An 18730-nucleotide genomic window follows, 5' to 3' on the forward strand; every position below is an offset into this window, starting at 1 on the left:
TAATTCTCACAAAATCAACTTGTTGGCTTTCTTTATCTATTGATCTTGTCAAATCATTCATGTATCATTTTGTTGATACCTTGTTCTCCCTCGTCTAATTACTTCCAACAAAGGTGATCAGTAAATATCAGTTTCTTCATGGATTGGTAGCATTAAAATAGTTTTATTTTAGTGGTTTAAATAGATGATTTCATGTCAAATGGACTCCCTAATTGGAGACTCCTGAGAGAAGGGTTGCTTAAAACAAAAAAGCTATTGAGAGGAGAATTACCGGCTAGATGCTTGTCTGAGAGGCAGCACATCTTAAATGCTAATTGGACTGGCTCTGAACTGCAAGGGTCTTTCGTTTATTACTCATAAGAGAGAAGAAATCAAAGAATCACGAACTGTATATCTGGACGTCATGCACTAAAATGCTTTTTTCTCCTGAAAAACACTGATTTTGGATATGCCACTTGCCACATTTTAAAGAAGGGATAGTAGTTACATCAAGGGATATTGCTTATATCCCTTTTTGGCAATTGTAAAATCCCCTCACCTTCTGATATTTGTATTTACCTTCCCTGATTTCTCCTGACAATTGCAAGAACCCCCCTGCTGCCAGTTACTGTTAACTGCCATTACTTTTGAAATAGATGCTGTCTATTTAGGAAAAGAAAGGACAAAAGTACGCTCAATACTTTAGAAGGCCAGAATGCCCTCAATGTTGTTGAAATGACACTACATTTGAAAAGACCACTCATTGACATTAGAAGGTACAAGAGCGGCATGATACACCACAAAAGCGTGCTAGAGTATATGTAAAGGTGTGCTCCCACCACTTTTTAACTGGTGGTAACTCATCCGCCGCACAAGTTGCGAACGTTAATGTCAATCCATACTGTCCAAAACCATGGATCCAATTGTGGATGGAGCATAGCTCAAGAATAAGACTAACTGGACAATCACTAACTGTATACTTTGAATGTTGAATGTGGACCCAGATCATTTTTAACCTTCAACTAGGTGGTTATAAACAACTAATCAAGGTGATTTTTGGTTCATTATCTGCGAAGGTACTAGTACTACGTCTTCTTTCAAATGGAAATGGCAGCACAAAAGTTGTATCATTGTATGGTAGGGAGCCTATGCATGAAAAAGCTGTGGGGACCGCCATGACGTTTATGTGGCAAGTACTCTGTCCATTGGTGGTGCCAGCTCATATTAGGACATGAGCACAAAATCAGGCAGATCCGAAACTTAAGTGGGCCAAACCACAAGAAAAAGTTTGGAAGGGGACGTTTAACATTAAAACCTTTCTTGCGTCCATTGTGATGTTTATAAGCCATCAAAACCATTCACAAGGTGTTCTCACCAGGATGAAAGGAAAACATAAATTTTAATAAAACTTTGGTGGCTGTAACAAGGTTTAAATGGTGGGCCTCCCTACCCCTATTGTTGCACTTGTTATGGTCCACTTAAGCTTTAAATCTGTACGATTTTTTGCTTGCATGCTAACATGACATGGTGCAACTGATGGATGAACTGGATTTCACAAAGCCATCACCGTGAGCCCCCAAAGAGCATCTTGTTGTACAGGCTCCCTACCGCAATTGTCATAGGAAATTTGCATCTTGTGGTGACAGCTGTAGCTCAATTGTCATAGGAAATTTTCATCCTATTAAGGGAACGCCAAGTGTAATCGTTCACATTGATGGATTGAAGCACTTATTGGGGCACATGCCAACATGGAAACATATGCAACATCGAAGCCATTCATCAGAGAGGAAGGATAGAGAGCATGCTTAGGTTGGATGGAATTTATGTAATATGGTGGACCCCATTGTTCGAAGTATTGGTATTGCCACAAGTTTCACTGGCTGGGGATATGAAAAATAATATCGATATTGCAGATTTCCAGAAATGTGGGGAAACATTGGAGAAACATGGGGAAAACATTGTAATTTTTCAGTGAAACTTTAGGAGACGCTAAAATACACATTTGCATATTTAGGAATAAAAATATTGTAAAAAGAATGCATACATAATAAGTTTCCATTTAATGGGGCAAAAAGTATGTGTTGTCATAAGAAATCAATCCAATAGTAACACAACAATTATTTAAATCTCATTAAACCAATTAACAAGCAAACAAACATACTGATGGGGATATCACGCGTACATGCACCCCCCCCCCCCCCCAACGCACGTACTCAAGGAGGAGGGCCCCACCATCAATCTGGATCGATGGCGACATCCATGGAGGGCCTTCTAGTTAGAGGGTTGTGCTATGGTTCCTTGGAGTGGACTCGATCATCATGTGGATCCCACCATTTGATCTCATGATCGTGGCCCACTACCCTAGATAATCTAGGACTTTGGATTTTGGCTATTATCATTATTAGGAACATCATGAACGATTTAGATTGCATTGATTAGTTGTTATTTTTGTTACTTCATCTCTGAGTAATAGTGTGCACACATGGCGCGACTTTTGGGGTATAGGATTTTCTTATAAATAAGCAACCCCTTGTAGGTTTTTTCTCATTGAAGATTATAAATAAAATTTTGCGTTTTCCTGCTTCTCTAATTCTCTGAGTTTTGGAAATCTAATTGGGTGCGAAACCCTTCATTCATCGAAGGGCTAACTACCGTGGTGCGAAGTCACACCCATCCTAAATCGCCCTCACCTCCTACCCTCTATATTCATCATCTCCCACAGCCATCCACTCTCCAAATCCATCCCCTTTCGCAGCCAATCCATCCTCTACAGCAGATTTGCAGAATCAGGCCCTGCAGGAGGGTTGAAACTTCGGCGGAGCACCGTGCATAGACCTGACGTTCGATTGGCCTGAGATTTAGTGTGTGGGTGGCCCACCCCTAGCCGACCAGACCCAAGCTTTCCCTTTTGGGTTCGTGGCCTCACACGTGCAGGCAGGATCCCACGCACATGCGTCTGGACCCAGCCGTTGTCCACACGTGTGGAATATCTCAGGTTCGTCTCTCCTCTATTTCACTCCTCTCTCGCCTTATTTTCCTAACCTTAACCATAGATAATCCTAAATCTCAAGTTCTATTCCACTTTTGCAACCCCAGGTTTTCCCTAATTGAAACATGTGAATCTCTTGGATTGGGGAATAATCCTTTGCATGTGTGGATGAATATACTCTCCTTTAAGCATTATTTGGTCTATAAATTTTAATTGATCCAGCCCTAACATGTGTAGGCTTGGACCCTTGTAGATTCCCCTTATTGAATGCTTGACTTTATGTGAGATGTGAAATTTTTGTGATTGTTTCTAAATTAGTATGATCTAAAGTCTGAAATCTTGCATATCATATTTAATTTTCATGTCCTGCATCACATACATTATACATCCACACATAAATAAGCATATAAACATAATACATGCATGATGATCCAACATCCATCCATCCAACCATCCAATTCTGACTATCCAACCGTCCATCCATCCCATCCAATTCAGACTATCCAACCATCCAAACATCCATCCATCCCATTTATCCATCCAAACTTTTGTACATGCATCCCATCTATCCATCCATCCAAACATTTTTTTAATAAATAGATTTTGGCGACATTATTGAAATATTGTTGATACACCAACGATACAAGTGACACTTGGAATTTATACAGTCGAAAATATTAGTGATATCTATACATTGGTGATATAGGTGACACTAGAAATTTACACACCCAGAAATATTAGCAATACATTGGCCATATCGATACATTAGCAATACTTAGCGATATATCACCGATACACGGAATTTTTGATGATACTAGTGTTATCGATATTGCTACCAATGTTATCGGTATTGCCAAGCTAGTGATATAGATAATATCATGGATACTCTGAACAATGGTGGACCCCATGTTTGATCAAGAAGTTTCTATGGTGGGTGTTGGTCACCCTCACCATTGTTTGGTTTGTTATGGCGCACTTGAGTTATCGATCAGAATTTATCTTGGGATTTAGCTATGAGTCGTGACATTGCAACTCTCACCTATCAAATGGATGTACTTTGCCAAGTGTGATGGATGATATACATGCCCTTAGAAATCACTTAAATTCTATGCATGGCAATGATGGCATCAAGTAATTCAAATCAAACTGTCCAAATTATGTGTGTTGGTTTAGATGTATCATGAATAAAAAGTTTTTTTTTTTTTTTTCGTTATTTGACTATTAGATTAGTGGGCATTTATTGGAGATAATAAAAAAAAATAAAATCCAATGGCTCTATTTAAACAAACAAGTACCCATGAATTAAAGATTAAAATTATAAAAAATATCTGATTTTAAGACTGTGACTTAGATACAATGGGTTTCACTGTTTAGTCGGTTTAATTTGAGTTACTGTGTGCTTCACATACAATTTCTAGGTGCCTATGTATCAAGCTTCATATGTTGTGGGATGTCAAACAACTCCTATGCGATAGCCTCAGGCAGCGTAGCATGCTTGTGTATGTGTCCTTCTGAGCCCGTTTTCATGGCCCCAGTGCTTCTGCAAGCGTGGACTATGTAGCACTCATTTTCCAGTCTCGTTGTGAACAAGTCAGCCTTCCCCAAGTGCACTGCCCTGTGCTAAGCACCGAAGCTCACTAGAATGCAAAAGAGCCACAAGTATATGAAAAAACACTTTGTATTTCACTGGAATTCTCAAAACTACAACTTCTTCTAGATGCTTTACAAATAAGGGCCCCTCCTTATATACGAACCTACACATGTATGGTTAGGATTGTGACACATGACACTCATCCAACGGTCAAGAATTCTCTAGAACATTTTTTAAATATTCTACACTTCTCCACGTAAGTGGTGCAGGACATGAAATTCAAATATAATGTGCAAGAATTCAGGCTTAAGATCACATTAGTTCAGAAACAACTACACATATTCCATATCCCACATTAAAGTCCAAACATTCAATTAAGGGGAATCTATGCGGGTTCGGGCCTACACAAGCTAAGGCTGGAACAATAAAAATTATAAGCCAAACGATACTCAAAGGGAAATAGAATTCAACCACACATGCATAGTGATCAGCCCTTAATCCAAGGGATTCCCCAATTTCAATTCGAGGAACCCTAGGATGAGAAAAAAGGAGAAACAAATTATGGATAATGCAAACTAGGACTAGGGTTATGAAACTAGGTAAGAAAAAGGAAAAGAGAAGGAAATCCTGAACCTGGAATAGATCCTGCGTGCGGGCAGCGGGGCAGGGTACTAGCGCACGTGCGCAGCAGGGGGCTGTTGTACGGTTGAGGCGTGGTGCTCCGTCGAAGTTTCAGCCCTCTTGCAGGGCCAGATTCTAGAAACTGGCTGTAGAAAGACAAACAGCAGTAAAACAAGTAGATTTTAGGCGAAGATAATTGAAGGATGGAAAAAATAAGATGGAGGGGCGGATTGGGATGAACGTGGCTTTACACCACAGTAGTTAGCCCTTCGAAAAGGGAGGGCTTTGCACCCACTTGAATTTAGCCCTTCGAAAAGGGAGGGCTTCGCACCCACTTGAATTTTTCCACAACTCAGAAACTCTGAGAGTAGAAAAAACTTGCAGGATTTTTTATTAAACTTGAATGAATCAAAAGAACTACAAGGGTGCCTATTTATAGGGAAAACCCTATACCTCAAAACTCGCTCCATGTGCGCAACCTATTACTTAGCAATGAAGTAAACTAAAATAAAAACCAATCAAAAAAATCTAAAGCATCTATGATGTTCTAAATAACATAAATAAGCAAAACCTAAGATATGAAATCAATCCGACTAGTGGGCTACGATCATGAGATCCTATGATGGGATTTTTTTGACCATCGGGCCCACTCTTTTGAATCAAAACTTCATCTTCTAACTAGGAGGCCCTTCCTGGACGTCGTTATCGAGTCAGGTCGACGGTGGGGCCCTCTGTACGTACGTGCGTAAGGGGGTGGTGTGCGTGCACGCGTGCGCATGATGTCCTCATCAACTCTCCCTAGCTGCAAAGATTTCGCTACTGGTGAAATAAAACTCTTGAACCGCTCTAGGATGTCAAGATCAAGTCTCAGAATCTCCTCAGTGAGCCACGTGCTGTTTGAAGCTGTGCGGGATTCCCATTTAACCAGGTACTTCTGAAACTCATCGTCCGATGTTGAAAGTATCTCATGGTCCAGGATATCCTCTATTTCCTCTCTTGGTGTGTGAAGGCTAGGTATGAGAGGTAGAGGTTGGGAAGAAAGGTCGGGAAGAGGCCATGGATTAAGGGGTAAATTTGGAGAATCAGGATGAGTGGGCGAAGGGCCATACAAAGTGGCCATACAAAGTATCAATGGGTTCCAGAAAAGCAACTAGATCCTCCACATTGAATGTGGAAGTAATTCCCATGGAAGTTGGATGATCTACCTCATACGCATTGAGACCGTTATGTCAAATATCCGTCCAAAATCAAATATTCACTGTTAGCTCCTGACGGACTCTCTAACAATGACGCGTACACAACTCCGAAATCTGGACACTCAGAATACTCTTCTTTGATGCGCTCAAGGCCCGTAACTTCAATGCTCATGGAGTTGAGTAATGCGACTCGACGACTTAACGCGTCAGCAGGCTTATTCTCTACATCGGCCTCGTGCTTAAGCACAAAAGTGTACTGTTAAAGGAATTGAACCCACTTGGCATGCCTGAGGCTTAATTTCTTCTGAGAGTTCAAGTATCTCAAGGCCTCGTGATCTAAGAACAAGACGAATTCTTGCGGTAATAAGTAATGACGCCAATGGCGTAGTGATTGCACTACCGCACATAACTCCTTGTCATAGGTGGAATATCTTTGTTTTTTCTCATTCAGTTTCTCACTAAAAAAAGCGACAGGCTGCCCTTCCTGACTATGTACTCCTATGCCGACACCTGACGCGTCACATGTGACTTTAAAAGCTTTTGAAAAATCTGGAAGTCGTGTGACTGGAGCTTCGGTCATCTTGACCTTTATCTCCTTAAAGGCCTTTGAAGCTGCCTTTGTCCATTGAAACTCTCTTTTTTTTTAATGCAATCTGTGATGGGAGCCATAATGGAACTGAAGCCTCGAATGAACCACCTATAGAAGGTGGCTTAGCCGGGAAAGTTGCGCACCTTATGAATATTGCGGGGTTTAGGCCAATTGACGATGACTTTGACCTTCTCCAGATCCGCCGATACGCCCTCAGCTGACACAATAAAACCTAAGAAGATCACACTACTAAACAAAAATGCACACTTCTTTAGGTTGGCGTATAACTTTTCAGCCCTAAGGATCCCACAAATCTGCCTCAAGTGGTTGAGGTGTTGCTCCTTGGTCATGCTATAAATCAAGATATCATTAAAATATACGACCGGGAACTTCCCCGTGAAGGGCCTCAACACTTGGGTCATCACACGCATGAAAGTGCTTGGGGCGTTAGTTAACCCAAAGGGCATAATTAGCCATTCGTATAGCCCATCCTTTATCTTGAAGGCCGTTTTCCACTCATCACCAGGGCGTATACGGATTTGGTGATAACTACTCTTGAGGTCAATTTTTGAGAAGATAGTAGCATTGGCCATCATATCCAACATGTCATCAAGACGCGGTATGGGAAACCGGTACTTGACTGTGATTTTGTTGATGGCCCTACTATCTACACACATTCTCCATGTGCCATCCTTTTTAGGTGTAAGAAGGGCGGGCACAACACATGAACTCATGCTCTCTCGAATGAAACCCTTCTCTAGGAGTTCATCAATCTACCTCTTCAACTCAGCGTGCTCCTTTGGGTTCATTCTGTAATGCGGGAGGTTTGGTAGAGTCACCCAAGGGATTAAATCAATGGCATGCTGTATATCCCTTATAGGGGGAAGCTCATTTGGTAGATTATCAGGAAAGACATCACGAAACTCATGTACTACCTGAATGGCCTCAGTGGGTAACTCTACCTTAGTCTCCGGTACACTCTCCCTAGTCACAAGGGCTTATACCATCGAGTCCGCCTCCGTTTTTCGCTCAAAGTCTTTAGCATTCAAAATATGGAGCGGTTTGGACTTAGACTTCGACTCCACTTCTTTTGGGCCGCTCACATTACTCTGACTCCTTTCCAGTCGTATTCTTAGGTGGCAGAGGATTTAACTTGACCTTCTTGCCCTCAAACCAGAACGTACATACATTTGAATGACCAAATATGGTGACATCCCTGTCATAGAGCCACGGCCTAACCAGAATGATATGACCCACATCCATAGGAACAACATCACACCAAATTGTGTCTTTATATGATCCAAACTGAATAGGGACATGACAATGGTGCGAGACTGGAATGGATGTTTCATCAACCCAAGAGACTCTATAGGGCTGAGCATGGGCTTCCAGCTTCAAGCCCAAATAACTCACAGTGCTAGTCGATGCCACGTTAGCACAACTACCACTATCCACGATTATCTTACAGCTCTTTTCCTTACATTTTGCACAAGTGTAGAAGATCATGTTGCGGCGCCAGTCATCAGTGTTCTTGGCTTGAGCCAAAGTGCAATGCACAATTGCGAGGGTCGCAGACTCTTGCGTTCCCTCTTCCTCATCACTAGGGGTTTTGACCGGCTCATATTCCTCCTCACCATCTCTATGGGGGCACTACCTCTACTTGCCCATCAATAAGGAGTACTTTGGTGCCCTCTCTCGTGCCGCACTGGTGAGCAAAATGACCAAACCCCTGATACTTAAAACACCTAGTGGCCCCACTTCCACGTGAACTAGACTTGACAATCTCTTTACCTTTATTATCCTTAGGCCTAGACTGAGCATTATTGGAAGGTTTGTTTTGGAATCCCGTGTTAGGTCTAGTCCTAGAGGGGTTGGCCTTAGCACCGGACTCGCAAAAGTCAAACTGCCTTCCCACAGATGCTTTAAGGTATTGCTCGACGTTTAACACTACTTGGTATAATTGTTCAATAGTGTCTATGTCTTTGGCGAGCAATTCTCTCCTGATGTCAGGACGGAGACCTGTTTTAAAACGAGTAAGGGTGAGTACCGGGTCCTCATCAACCTCACAACGGGTTGAGTACTCTTCGAACTTCTCTATATAGTCCGCCATGCTCATGGAACCCTGTCGAAGAGACTGTTATTCCTCAATCAACCGTGGGCAATAAGAGAAAGGGAGGTACTTTTCTTTAAGTGTTATTTCATTTTTCCCCAATGGATTATTGGGAGTTCCCTCGCTCTTTTTTTCTTTCGCTCAACTGTTGCCTTAAACCTCTTTACTTGGCCCACAAGCTTCATCTTGACAAATCGGACTCGTCGAGCATCCGACATGTCATACCATTCAAAATAATGGTCCATATCCGCCAACCAATCTTAAAACGCTTTAGGGTCCAAGTAGCCATCAAATATAGGGGCATCCACTCTAACTCCCTTGAGGAGTCGCACATCTGGGTCATATTGATCATAATGTCCCTCTTGGGGTGGGTGCACAGGTGCACGCCTATGACCAACTCCTTGGCTGCCTCCATTCCTTGGCCTAACTTCCTGACTAACTGCCTGAGATTGGGCATCTTCCCCAGTGGTGGGTTCGCCCCGAAGGAGGCCTCTATTTGGTCAAGACGTTTATCTATGCGTTGTTCCAAGTGCTTACTCAAGGAATCAACCTGCTGGGTTAACTTGGCCACTACTTCTTGCAGTTGCTCCATGTTTATTGTGGGGTGCAAACCGAAATCACGACCCATACATGTGTGCATACACTGACTCGCTAAACCTAAGGACCTTCTACGACGACTATATGCGTCTAAAAGAACTACTCTATATGAAGGAGACTGCACACCATTACTTAAATTCAGCAACATATATTAGGGACTACGGTCTTCTAGTAACTATATGTGATGGACTAGATGCATGAAGGACTCAAAACAAACTCAACCCCAAATATAGTGTATTCCCCTATAAGAACCCTAGGCTCTGATACCAAATTTGGTGCAGGACATGAAATTCAAATATGATGTGCAAGAATTCAGGCTTAAGATCACATTAGTTCAGAAACAACTACACAAATTCCATATCTCACATGAAAGTTCAAACATTCAATTAAGGGGAATCTATGCGGGTCCAGGCCTACACAGGCTAGGGCTGGAACAATAAAAATTATAAGCCAAACGATACTCAACGGGAAATAGAATTCAGCCACACATGCATAGTAATCAGCCCTTAATCCAATGGATTCCCTAATTTCAATTCGAAGAACCCTAAGATGAGAAAAAATGGGAAACAAATTATGGATAATGCAAACTAGGACTAGGGTTATGAAACTAGGTAAGAAAAAGAAAAAGAGAAGGAAATCCTGAACCTGGAACAAATCCCGCATGCGAGCAGCAGGGCAGGGTACTGGCGCATGTGTGCAGTAGGTGACCGCACGTGTGGAGGAGGCCCGAATCCCAAAAGGGACTTTTTGGCCTTGGTTGGCCAGGGGGTCTCCAAACCCTCCAAATTTGATGGTGATCCGACGTACGGTTGAGGCGCGGTGCTCCGTTGAAATTTCAGACCTCTCGCAGGGCCAGATTCTGGAAACTGGCTATAGAAAGATAAATAGCAGCAAAACAAGTAGATTTGAAGCGAAGATGATCGAAGGATGGAAGAAATAAGATGGAGGGGCGGATTGGGATAAACGTGGCTTTGCACCACGGTAGTTAGCCCTTCGAAAAGGGAGGGCTTCGCACCCACTTAAAATTTTCCACAACTCGGAAACTCAGAGACTAGAAAAGAACTTGCAGAAATTTTTATTAAACTTGAATGAAACAAAAGAACTACAAGGGGTGCCTATTTATAGGGAAAACCCTATACCCCAAAACTCGCGTCATGTGCGCAACCTATTACTTGGCGATGAAGTAAACTAAAATAAAAACTAATCAAAGAAATCTAAAACGTCCATGATGTTCTAAATAACATAAATAAGCAAAACCTAAAATATGCAATCAATCTGACTAATGAGCCAGGATCATGAGATCCCATGATTGCCTTTTCTTGACTATCGTGCCCACTCTTTTGAATCAAAACTTCGTCTTCTAACTAGGAGGTCCTTCTTGGATGTCGTCATCGAGCCGGATCGACGGTGGGGCCCTCCTTCGTATGTACGTGCGCGTGTGGGCGGCATGCGGGCGCGCGTGCACACGATGTCCTCATCAGTGAGACCCCACTAGAGTTTTGTATCAACTTCCACATATCTCTACACAACTCTAGATCTCTTCACACGACTCTAGTACTTTCCACAATCATACGTTCTTCTACCATTCTCTACAACTTTCCATACACTTCTCTATTCTAGAATTCTCTATACTTATGTACAAAACCTCTCCATTGTACGAGATGAGCATAACTTTGTCCAGTTGTTAACTTGGACCCATAGGAACGGGTCCGTGACACCATGCGACAAAAAGCTCTATGAAGCCCACCATGATGTCTGTGTGGCATCCGCTTTGTCCATCAATTTGCCCGCAAATGTTTATTTGTGAGCCCAAAAATAGGCAAATCCAAACCTCAAGTGTGGTGTACATGGGAGTACATGATGAATGGAGTGGGTCCCTAACAAGTGTGGTGTACGTATGATGGGTCCTACATGAATGGACCAGATCATGTGGCATCTATGCAATTGTTAAGCACAGTACAACATGGTCATTTCGTACAGTTAATTTCAAAATTGAGGGCATTTATGTCATTTCCTTTACATTAAGAGATATCATCCTAGTGGGGACAGTCCCCCCCCCCCCCCCCCTAAAGGTAACGATGATTTATTAAGAAGAGTTTAAAAATTGGCTAAAAAACAATCACTACCAGCTGAGGACTTGAATCCAAGCCACATTAATTGGGAAAGTGTCGATTACTCCCCTCGCTCCACGGCCCAAATAACCACAAGGAGGTCGAGCCTCTGTAGCATCTTTCTTTGTTTTCTTACAACTCCCCCCTGACTTGCTAGGAAGAAAGGCTTCGATGGGTTCCGGCATACACTCGTCCATGTGGAAATTGCCGCAGGAACGCCACTAAACCGCTCGTGTGAGGGGTACTACCAACAAATTAACTCGGATTATCCCATTATGGCGGTCAAGTCTGGTTATGTTCGGACTGAGTGCTGGCCGTTATGCAGGCCAAGCAATAGCCAAGGAAGGTCAGACAAATCTAAAACTTGGGAAAACCGTGGACCTCGTTGGGCTTGTGGTCCGATACGAATTATTGACCCAAAGGGCGCCTAGAAATGAAATATCCATACTATCCAGTCGGCACTTGCCAAGCGCGACTCACCCTAGTCTTGGCCCAAGGATTAGAATTTTAAATCATTAGCCTTTTTAATGAAACTGAGATATTAGGCATTGCAGCCATCGGATTTCTTATAAATTTACGTCGAAGGCCAAGGAACCTCACCCACAAACCTCTAGTGAGCGGACAATGAATAAAAAGGTGGTCAATCGATTCTGCATACACATGACACAAATATTGGGGATAATCATCTCTCTCTTCTGAAGGTTGTCATTCATTAATAACCTGTTCCTTCCCATGAACCATGCCAGGGCCGCCACCTTTGGGGCTGTAGCAACTAATGTAATAGATGGGAGTTTTGTGTTTCCTATTTTATGGTCAAAGTTGTAATTTTTAGGTTTTGGCCTTTTCTTGATAAAATTATTACTTCTATTTTTCTATAATGTGGTCCCCCTGAGGTGTTAAATGGCTTGGTTTTTTGGCTAAAAGACTAAACAATGTGCCACCAGATGGGAAGCTTAGATTTTGCATGTGTTTAATTTTGGCATGTGTTCCTGCATGTGGGTGGAAGGGCTCCTGCACGCATCTGGTGGTTGTGATGTTTTCTTTGTTGAAGGGGCTAGGTGAGGTTATTTCCTCAATGTGATGTGCATACTGAAAGGATGATAATAAGAGGGGTCGTTGGTCCGACAAGCTCAGGTGATGGTGGATTGGGTCCACGTCTTTTCTTTTCTTTTTTTCTTTTTATTTTTTGAAAGATGGGATTTGGTCCTCATACTTCCCTTTATATATATATATATATAGTGTGTGTGTGTGTGTGTGTGTGTGTGTGTGTGTGTGTGTGTGTGTGTGTGTGCGCGCGCGCGTGTGTGTGTGTGTGTGATGAAACAACTGTAATAGCAACAGTTTGACCTGCATAGCAGTCTCAATGTATAATCTTGAAGCACCATAATACATGTTGAAAGAATACCATCCGAGAATCAATGTCGCAGGTTGTTCATCTAAGATTCAAACACATGCCATTTTTTGGTTTTACTTCTATTCAGCTCCTATGATGTGCCAAAGTCTGGTTAGTTTGCAGTATGTTTTGATGATTTTTTTCTTTAATTATCTGGTTGCTGATAATACAATACGAAAGCATTTCTGAACACAATATATTCGACTGTAGCTGACTTGTTCCTTCTTCTGTGTGTGTGTGTGTTACAGTAATTTTCACCTTTTTATTTTAATAAAAAACTTCGTGTGTCATACCATGTGGATGAGTGGTCATCACTCATCACTACTTGTAACATTGCGGTGTCCTTGGAATGTGTTCCAATTAATGTTCGTATTATCGGTATCGTTACATGTATTGCTGGTTGGGGATACAGAAACATGTATCGATATTGCCGATAACTGGAAATGTATCGTTGATCGAGGGAAACATAGGGAAAATGGTGGAATTTCTCAATGAAACTTTAGGAGATACTAAAATACATATATTTGCATATTTAGGAATCAAATAATTGCAAAAAAGACATACATAATAAATTTTCCTTTAATGGCAGCTCAAAAGAATTTAATGCTGACTCAGGGAAACATTGGGAAAACATGTGGAAAATGGTGAATTTTTCAATGATACTTCAGCAAATGCTAAAATACACATTCGTATATTTATGAATCCAATAATAGCAAAAAAGATGCATACATACTAAGTTTCCCTGTAATGGAGGCCTAAAAGCATGTATTGACATCGGGGAAACGTACATATTAAGTTTCCCTGTAATGGAGGCCTAAAAGCACGTATTGACATGGGGAAAATGGTGGATCAATCTATCCAAAGCATACATGCATGCAGTGTTTTAAATGTCAACGATATCAGCCGATATATCCCACGATATATCTTGTATCCCACCCGTGCGATATGAAACGCACAGTTAGTGCCGATATATCCCACCTATTCGATCCAGTGAGCATTTTCAGTTTTTGATCAATGTTTTTGTTGTAAGTCACGTTAAACTAGAGTCAAATGGTTACAAATACATGATTCTTCATGTTTTCCATGAAAATTAATGGATTTGGAACTTCAATTTCGAGATTTTGGGGAGATGGGTCAAGTTCTCACAAATCAGTTGCAATCTTTGTATCAAAATACAAAAATTAAATATGCATGTAACCTGATCTAGTGATTATTCTTTTGCTTTTGAATGCATTGCTTGTGTTTCCATGCATGTCTTCTTACGTTTATAAATTATATGAGTAGACTTTGAATATATTTGCGTCGGTTCAGTTGGAAAGCACATATATTAGGACCCCATATAAAGGAAACCCCTATTATGTGCATTTTTTTTTTTAATTTTTTTTAATTTTTGTAATGTTTTGATTTCTAAGTGTGTATTAATGTCTTTTTCGACAATCCCTAAAGCTTCATTGAAAAATTCGACCAATTTCCCAATGTTCCCATGTTTCCCAACAATAGTGATACATTACGCGATACGACCGATATATCCCATATGATAACCGATAATTATCCATATCCCAAGGGTGCGATACATTACGCGATGATGGTATTTAAAACATTGCACGCATGCACATACATACATACAAAAACACAACACATGCATGATCCATCCAACCATCCATGCCTAGATATACACATACATACAATGACACATACATGTGTACACACATGCATGATCCATCCATCCATGCATGCATGCATACATACATACATACATACAATGACACATACATACGTACACTCATGCATGATCTATCCATCCAACCAACCATCCATTCATCTCTTTATCCATTCATGCTTACATCCATCCATCCATCCATCTATGCATGCATACATATACACACATACATACATGCATTTCATCATACAACTATGCACCCATGAAAAAAAATTTGAAATGATTTTTTTTAATAAATAGGTTTTTGGCGACATCAATACCTGATATGTTGGTGATGCAAGTGACATTTGGAATTTATACGGTCGAAGATATCATGATACATTCGCCAATACCTGGAATTTCTAATGCTGCTTGTGTTATTGGTATCGTCGAATTGGTGATGCTTGATAATATGGTTGATATTATTGCTAATATTGCTGATACTTGGAACAATGGTTCCAATGTTTTTTAACATGAAAGTTTCTTCTTTCTGTTGTCTTCTCTTTCTTTTTTTATTTATTGGTAGACAAAAAAAAGGCATCAAGGAAGGGTGATGATGATTCATACTTACCCACGTAAACTGGACTCATATCTACAACCCCCCTTCAAAAATCCTTTCAGTCGCTTTCCTCTCCTCCTTTTGGGAAACTTCATTTGAAGTCTTAGCCTTGTTGTGGAACTTCTTATTGTTACGCTCCTTCCAAAATGATCACGAAGTTTCCACAGAATTCTTCCCCTTTACCCACATCATCCCATTTCCTAATGATGATTTGGGCGTTTGTTGATTCAGACATCACCAAAGCCAGACCACAATGATTTAAGTTAAATTGCCCCTATCCGACCTGTGTACATGGAAGCAGTGAATGAATAAATGATTTGCTTGTCATAAAAGAAAAAGAAGAAGAAAATAAACTGATTATGTAGTTGTCACATAAATTAAACAGCCTTTCATAATTATCATATCGTCTGCCACTGTATCTTTTTCTTTTTTTTTTTTTTTGAAAATCCGCCTCCTCCTTTTGATGATTCATCTTGAGCACCTTATCCTTGGCAACGAACGAAAGGCATCAACTCTAACCTCAACATGTCCAAACACTAGTATACTTGTGAATTTATCTTGTGCCAAGGTGTTGAAATGTTCACTATTGTGCTTGCAGGGGCCAGGTCCAGATGCTCGTATAGTTTACATAGATGGTGCATTTGATCTCTTCCATGCAGGACACGTTGAGGTATGCCCTTTTCATCTAGGCTTATTAAATTCTCACTGATTGCTAAATGAAGGGCCAGTAATGAAGTCTTGAAGTCTGCCATTACTCTTATTAAATGTGATAACTGATAATTCTCAATAGCTGGATTTATGGAATAGGCTACCAATATCTGAGATTCATATTTTGCTGGTAGAATATGGGTAGAATTTTGAGTGGCTCCAAAGGAGCTAATATGGGGAGAGTAAGACTGATGTCTAGAAAGAACCCTTAAAGAGAATCTCTGAGAAATTAAGCCCAAAAGGTGGGGCATTAAATCATTCAATGTGGGGTGGAGGAAAGAACTCTTTTTATGGGTTTAAGTATAGAGCTCTCCTTGCAAACCAGGAAGCAAGTGAAAGAAATTCTTCGGAGGCAATCACATTGATACTCTACAAATTGGATTTCAAATCCCTATATAAACCATTAGAACACTTGATTCAATATGAGGTGCCTTTTTATTTTATTTTATTTTATATTTCACTTAGTTTTAGACCACATTTAGCACATGCAAATTCTATTTTCAAAAGGGTACTACTAGTTACACCCGCTTGGATTCGGTTTGTGTATTCCCATTGTCCATTTTGACCATTAGTAGAAAATGGAGAAACTGGGTATGTGTGGATCAATTAGTGCAGGTGCAGATATCAATCTCCTTTTCAACATAATGAAGTGCCCCACATGCAAGTTCAAATTTGAGAGCTTTTAGTCAAACATTTACGCCAATAACTTTAACTTTATGGTTCTTCCGAATGTTTGTCAATACGGGGCTCCTTTAAGGCAGTGTTCGAAATATCGGTATCGCATTCCGTATCACATCCTTGGGATACAGATACGTATCGGTTATCACACGGGATATATCGTTTGTATCGGGTAATTTATCTCACTTTTCGGGAAACATGAGGAAACATTGAGAAAATGGTTGAATTTTCAATGAAACTTCATGGATTGTTAAAAAAGACCTTAATACACACTTTTAAATCATAACATCTCAAAAAAAAAGTTCACATAATAGGTTTTCTTTGTATAGGGTCCTAAGCTATGCATTGTCTAACTGAACTAATGTAGCCATATTCATATTGAATGCATAACATTTAGAGTATATGTGATGATGATCATTTCATCAAACACTCCTAAATACTTTGAAATTAGTCTCAATTCATAGTTGGTTGAAGGTAAATTTTGAAAAAGATTAATATTTTAATAATTTTTTAATTAAAAAATGATTTTTATTTTTCAAAAATTGACAAAGACTTAACAAATCAGTAGATCAGTCCTCATTCATGCTTGATTTTATGTTTGGAGTGCAACATTGCAAGCAATTTAGGAGAAATTGGAAAAATTTTGAATTTTCCCTAATTTCTCCTAAATCGAACCACATACACTCAAATTTCGAAATTAGAGTGTGTGATGATAATTTCATCAAATTCTCCTAAATATTTTGAAATTGGTCTCAATTGACAGTTGGTTGAAGGAAAATTACAGAAAAAAGAAAAAAATGGAGAACATGAAGAACCAATGCATATCGAAATCAAAGCTCCAACTCTATGATTTTTCATGCAAAACATGAAGAACCAATGGATTTGTAACCATTTTACACTAATTTAACATAATTTCAACTAAAAAAAAGGATCGAAATTGAAAATGCTCACCGAATCGAAATGTGGGATATATCGGCACTACTTGTGCGTTTCGTATCGCACGGGCGGGATACAAGATATATCGTGGGATATATCGGCCGATATCGTAGATATTTAAAACATTGCTAATGATTGGCAATCTTTGTAATAGAAATATGGTCTTCCGAATGTTTATCTTCTTCGTCTCCAAGATGCAAAATCAGTGAATCATTTGTTCCTTCTTTGCCCTTTAGCAAGGGAGGTTCGGAGTCGTTTCTTTCAGCTCTTTGGGGTTCTATGGGTGCTTCCAGCCACTATAGAAGATTTTTTACTATCCTGGCGTGGAGGGGTTTTTGGGAAGTCAGAGAAAAAGTCATGGAGATTAACTTGTCTAGCGGGGCTTTGGGCATTATGGTTAGAAAGAAACGGTCGATGTTTCAAAAACAACAGTGAGAAAGCGATTTTGGTTTTTAGGAGGGCTAAATCGTTTGTAATAGAATGGGAGATAGTGTTGATTAGTTTGTCTCAACTTCCATCGGGATGCAAGTAATGTAAGGTTTTTCGGGATTCTAATATTCTTTTGTAAATATTGGCTTTTTGCCTTTTAATGAAAGTATCACTTCTAAAAAAAAAAAAAGCTTTTAACTTTATCATAGAGGTTAAAGGACAACCAACCCGTATAATTCGACAATAATTTCAAACTGTTCATTGAAACTACATATATTTGGAACTAACTCAGATGTAGCCTTTACTGTTTTCCCAAATTTCATCAGATGCATATTTAAAATTAGAGTTTTTGACACATACCACCCTCCCTCCTCAATACATCAAATAAACTCCTCCTTTGCCGTATTGTCAAATAATTTGTTTTCTGAATGGATCAAACAACACCCTGCAGTTAGTTAAATGGATGGAAAGATTAACTATAGTTAACATTTTAAAAAATGACTAAATTACCCCTTCAATTACCTTAACCTTCTACCAAAACCCAT

The 18730-nt window shown here is 40.2% G+C and overlaps 1 protein-coding gene across 2 annotated transcripts in view; it reads left to right on the top strand.

Moving 5' to 3' along the window:
* The window catches only part of LOC131223738 (ethanolamine-phosphate cytidylyltransferase), a 99862-nt gene that overhangs the window by 35711 nt on the left and 45421 nt on the right, over positions 1-18730 (top strand). For both annotated transcript variants that reach the window (XM_058219234.1, XM_058219235.1), the window contains exon 4: positions 16033-16104. In XM_058219234.1, the coding sequence (XP_058075217.1) occupies positions 16033-16104 (72 nt within the window). The remainder of the gene's footprint in view (positions 1-16032; positions 16105-18730) is intronic.

Source organism: Magnolia sinica, chromosome 13, assembly GCF_029962835.1.
Source record: "Magnolia sinica isolate HGM2019 chromosome 13, MsV1, whole genome shotgun sequence".
Lineage (NCBI taxonomy): Eukaryota > Viridiplantae > Streptophyta > Magnoliopsida > Magnoliales > Magnoliaceae > Magnolia > Magnolia sinica.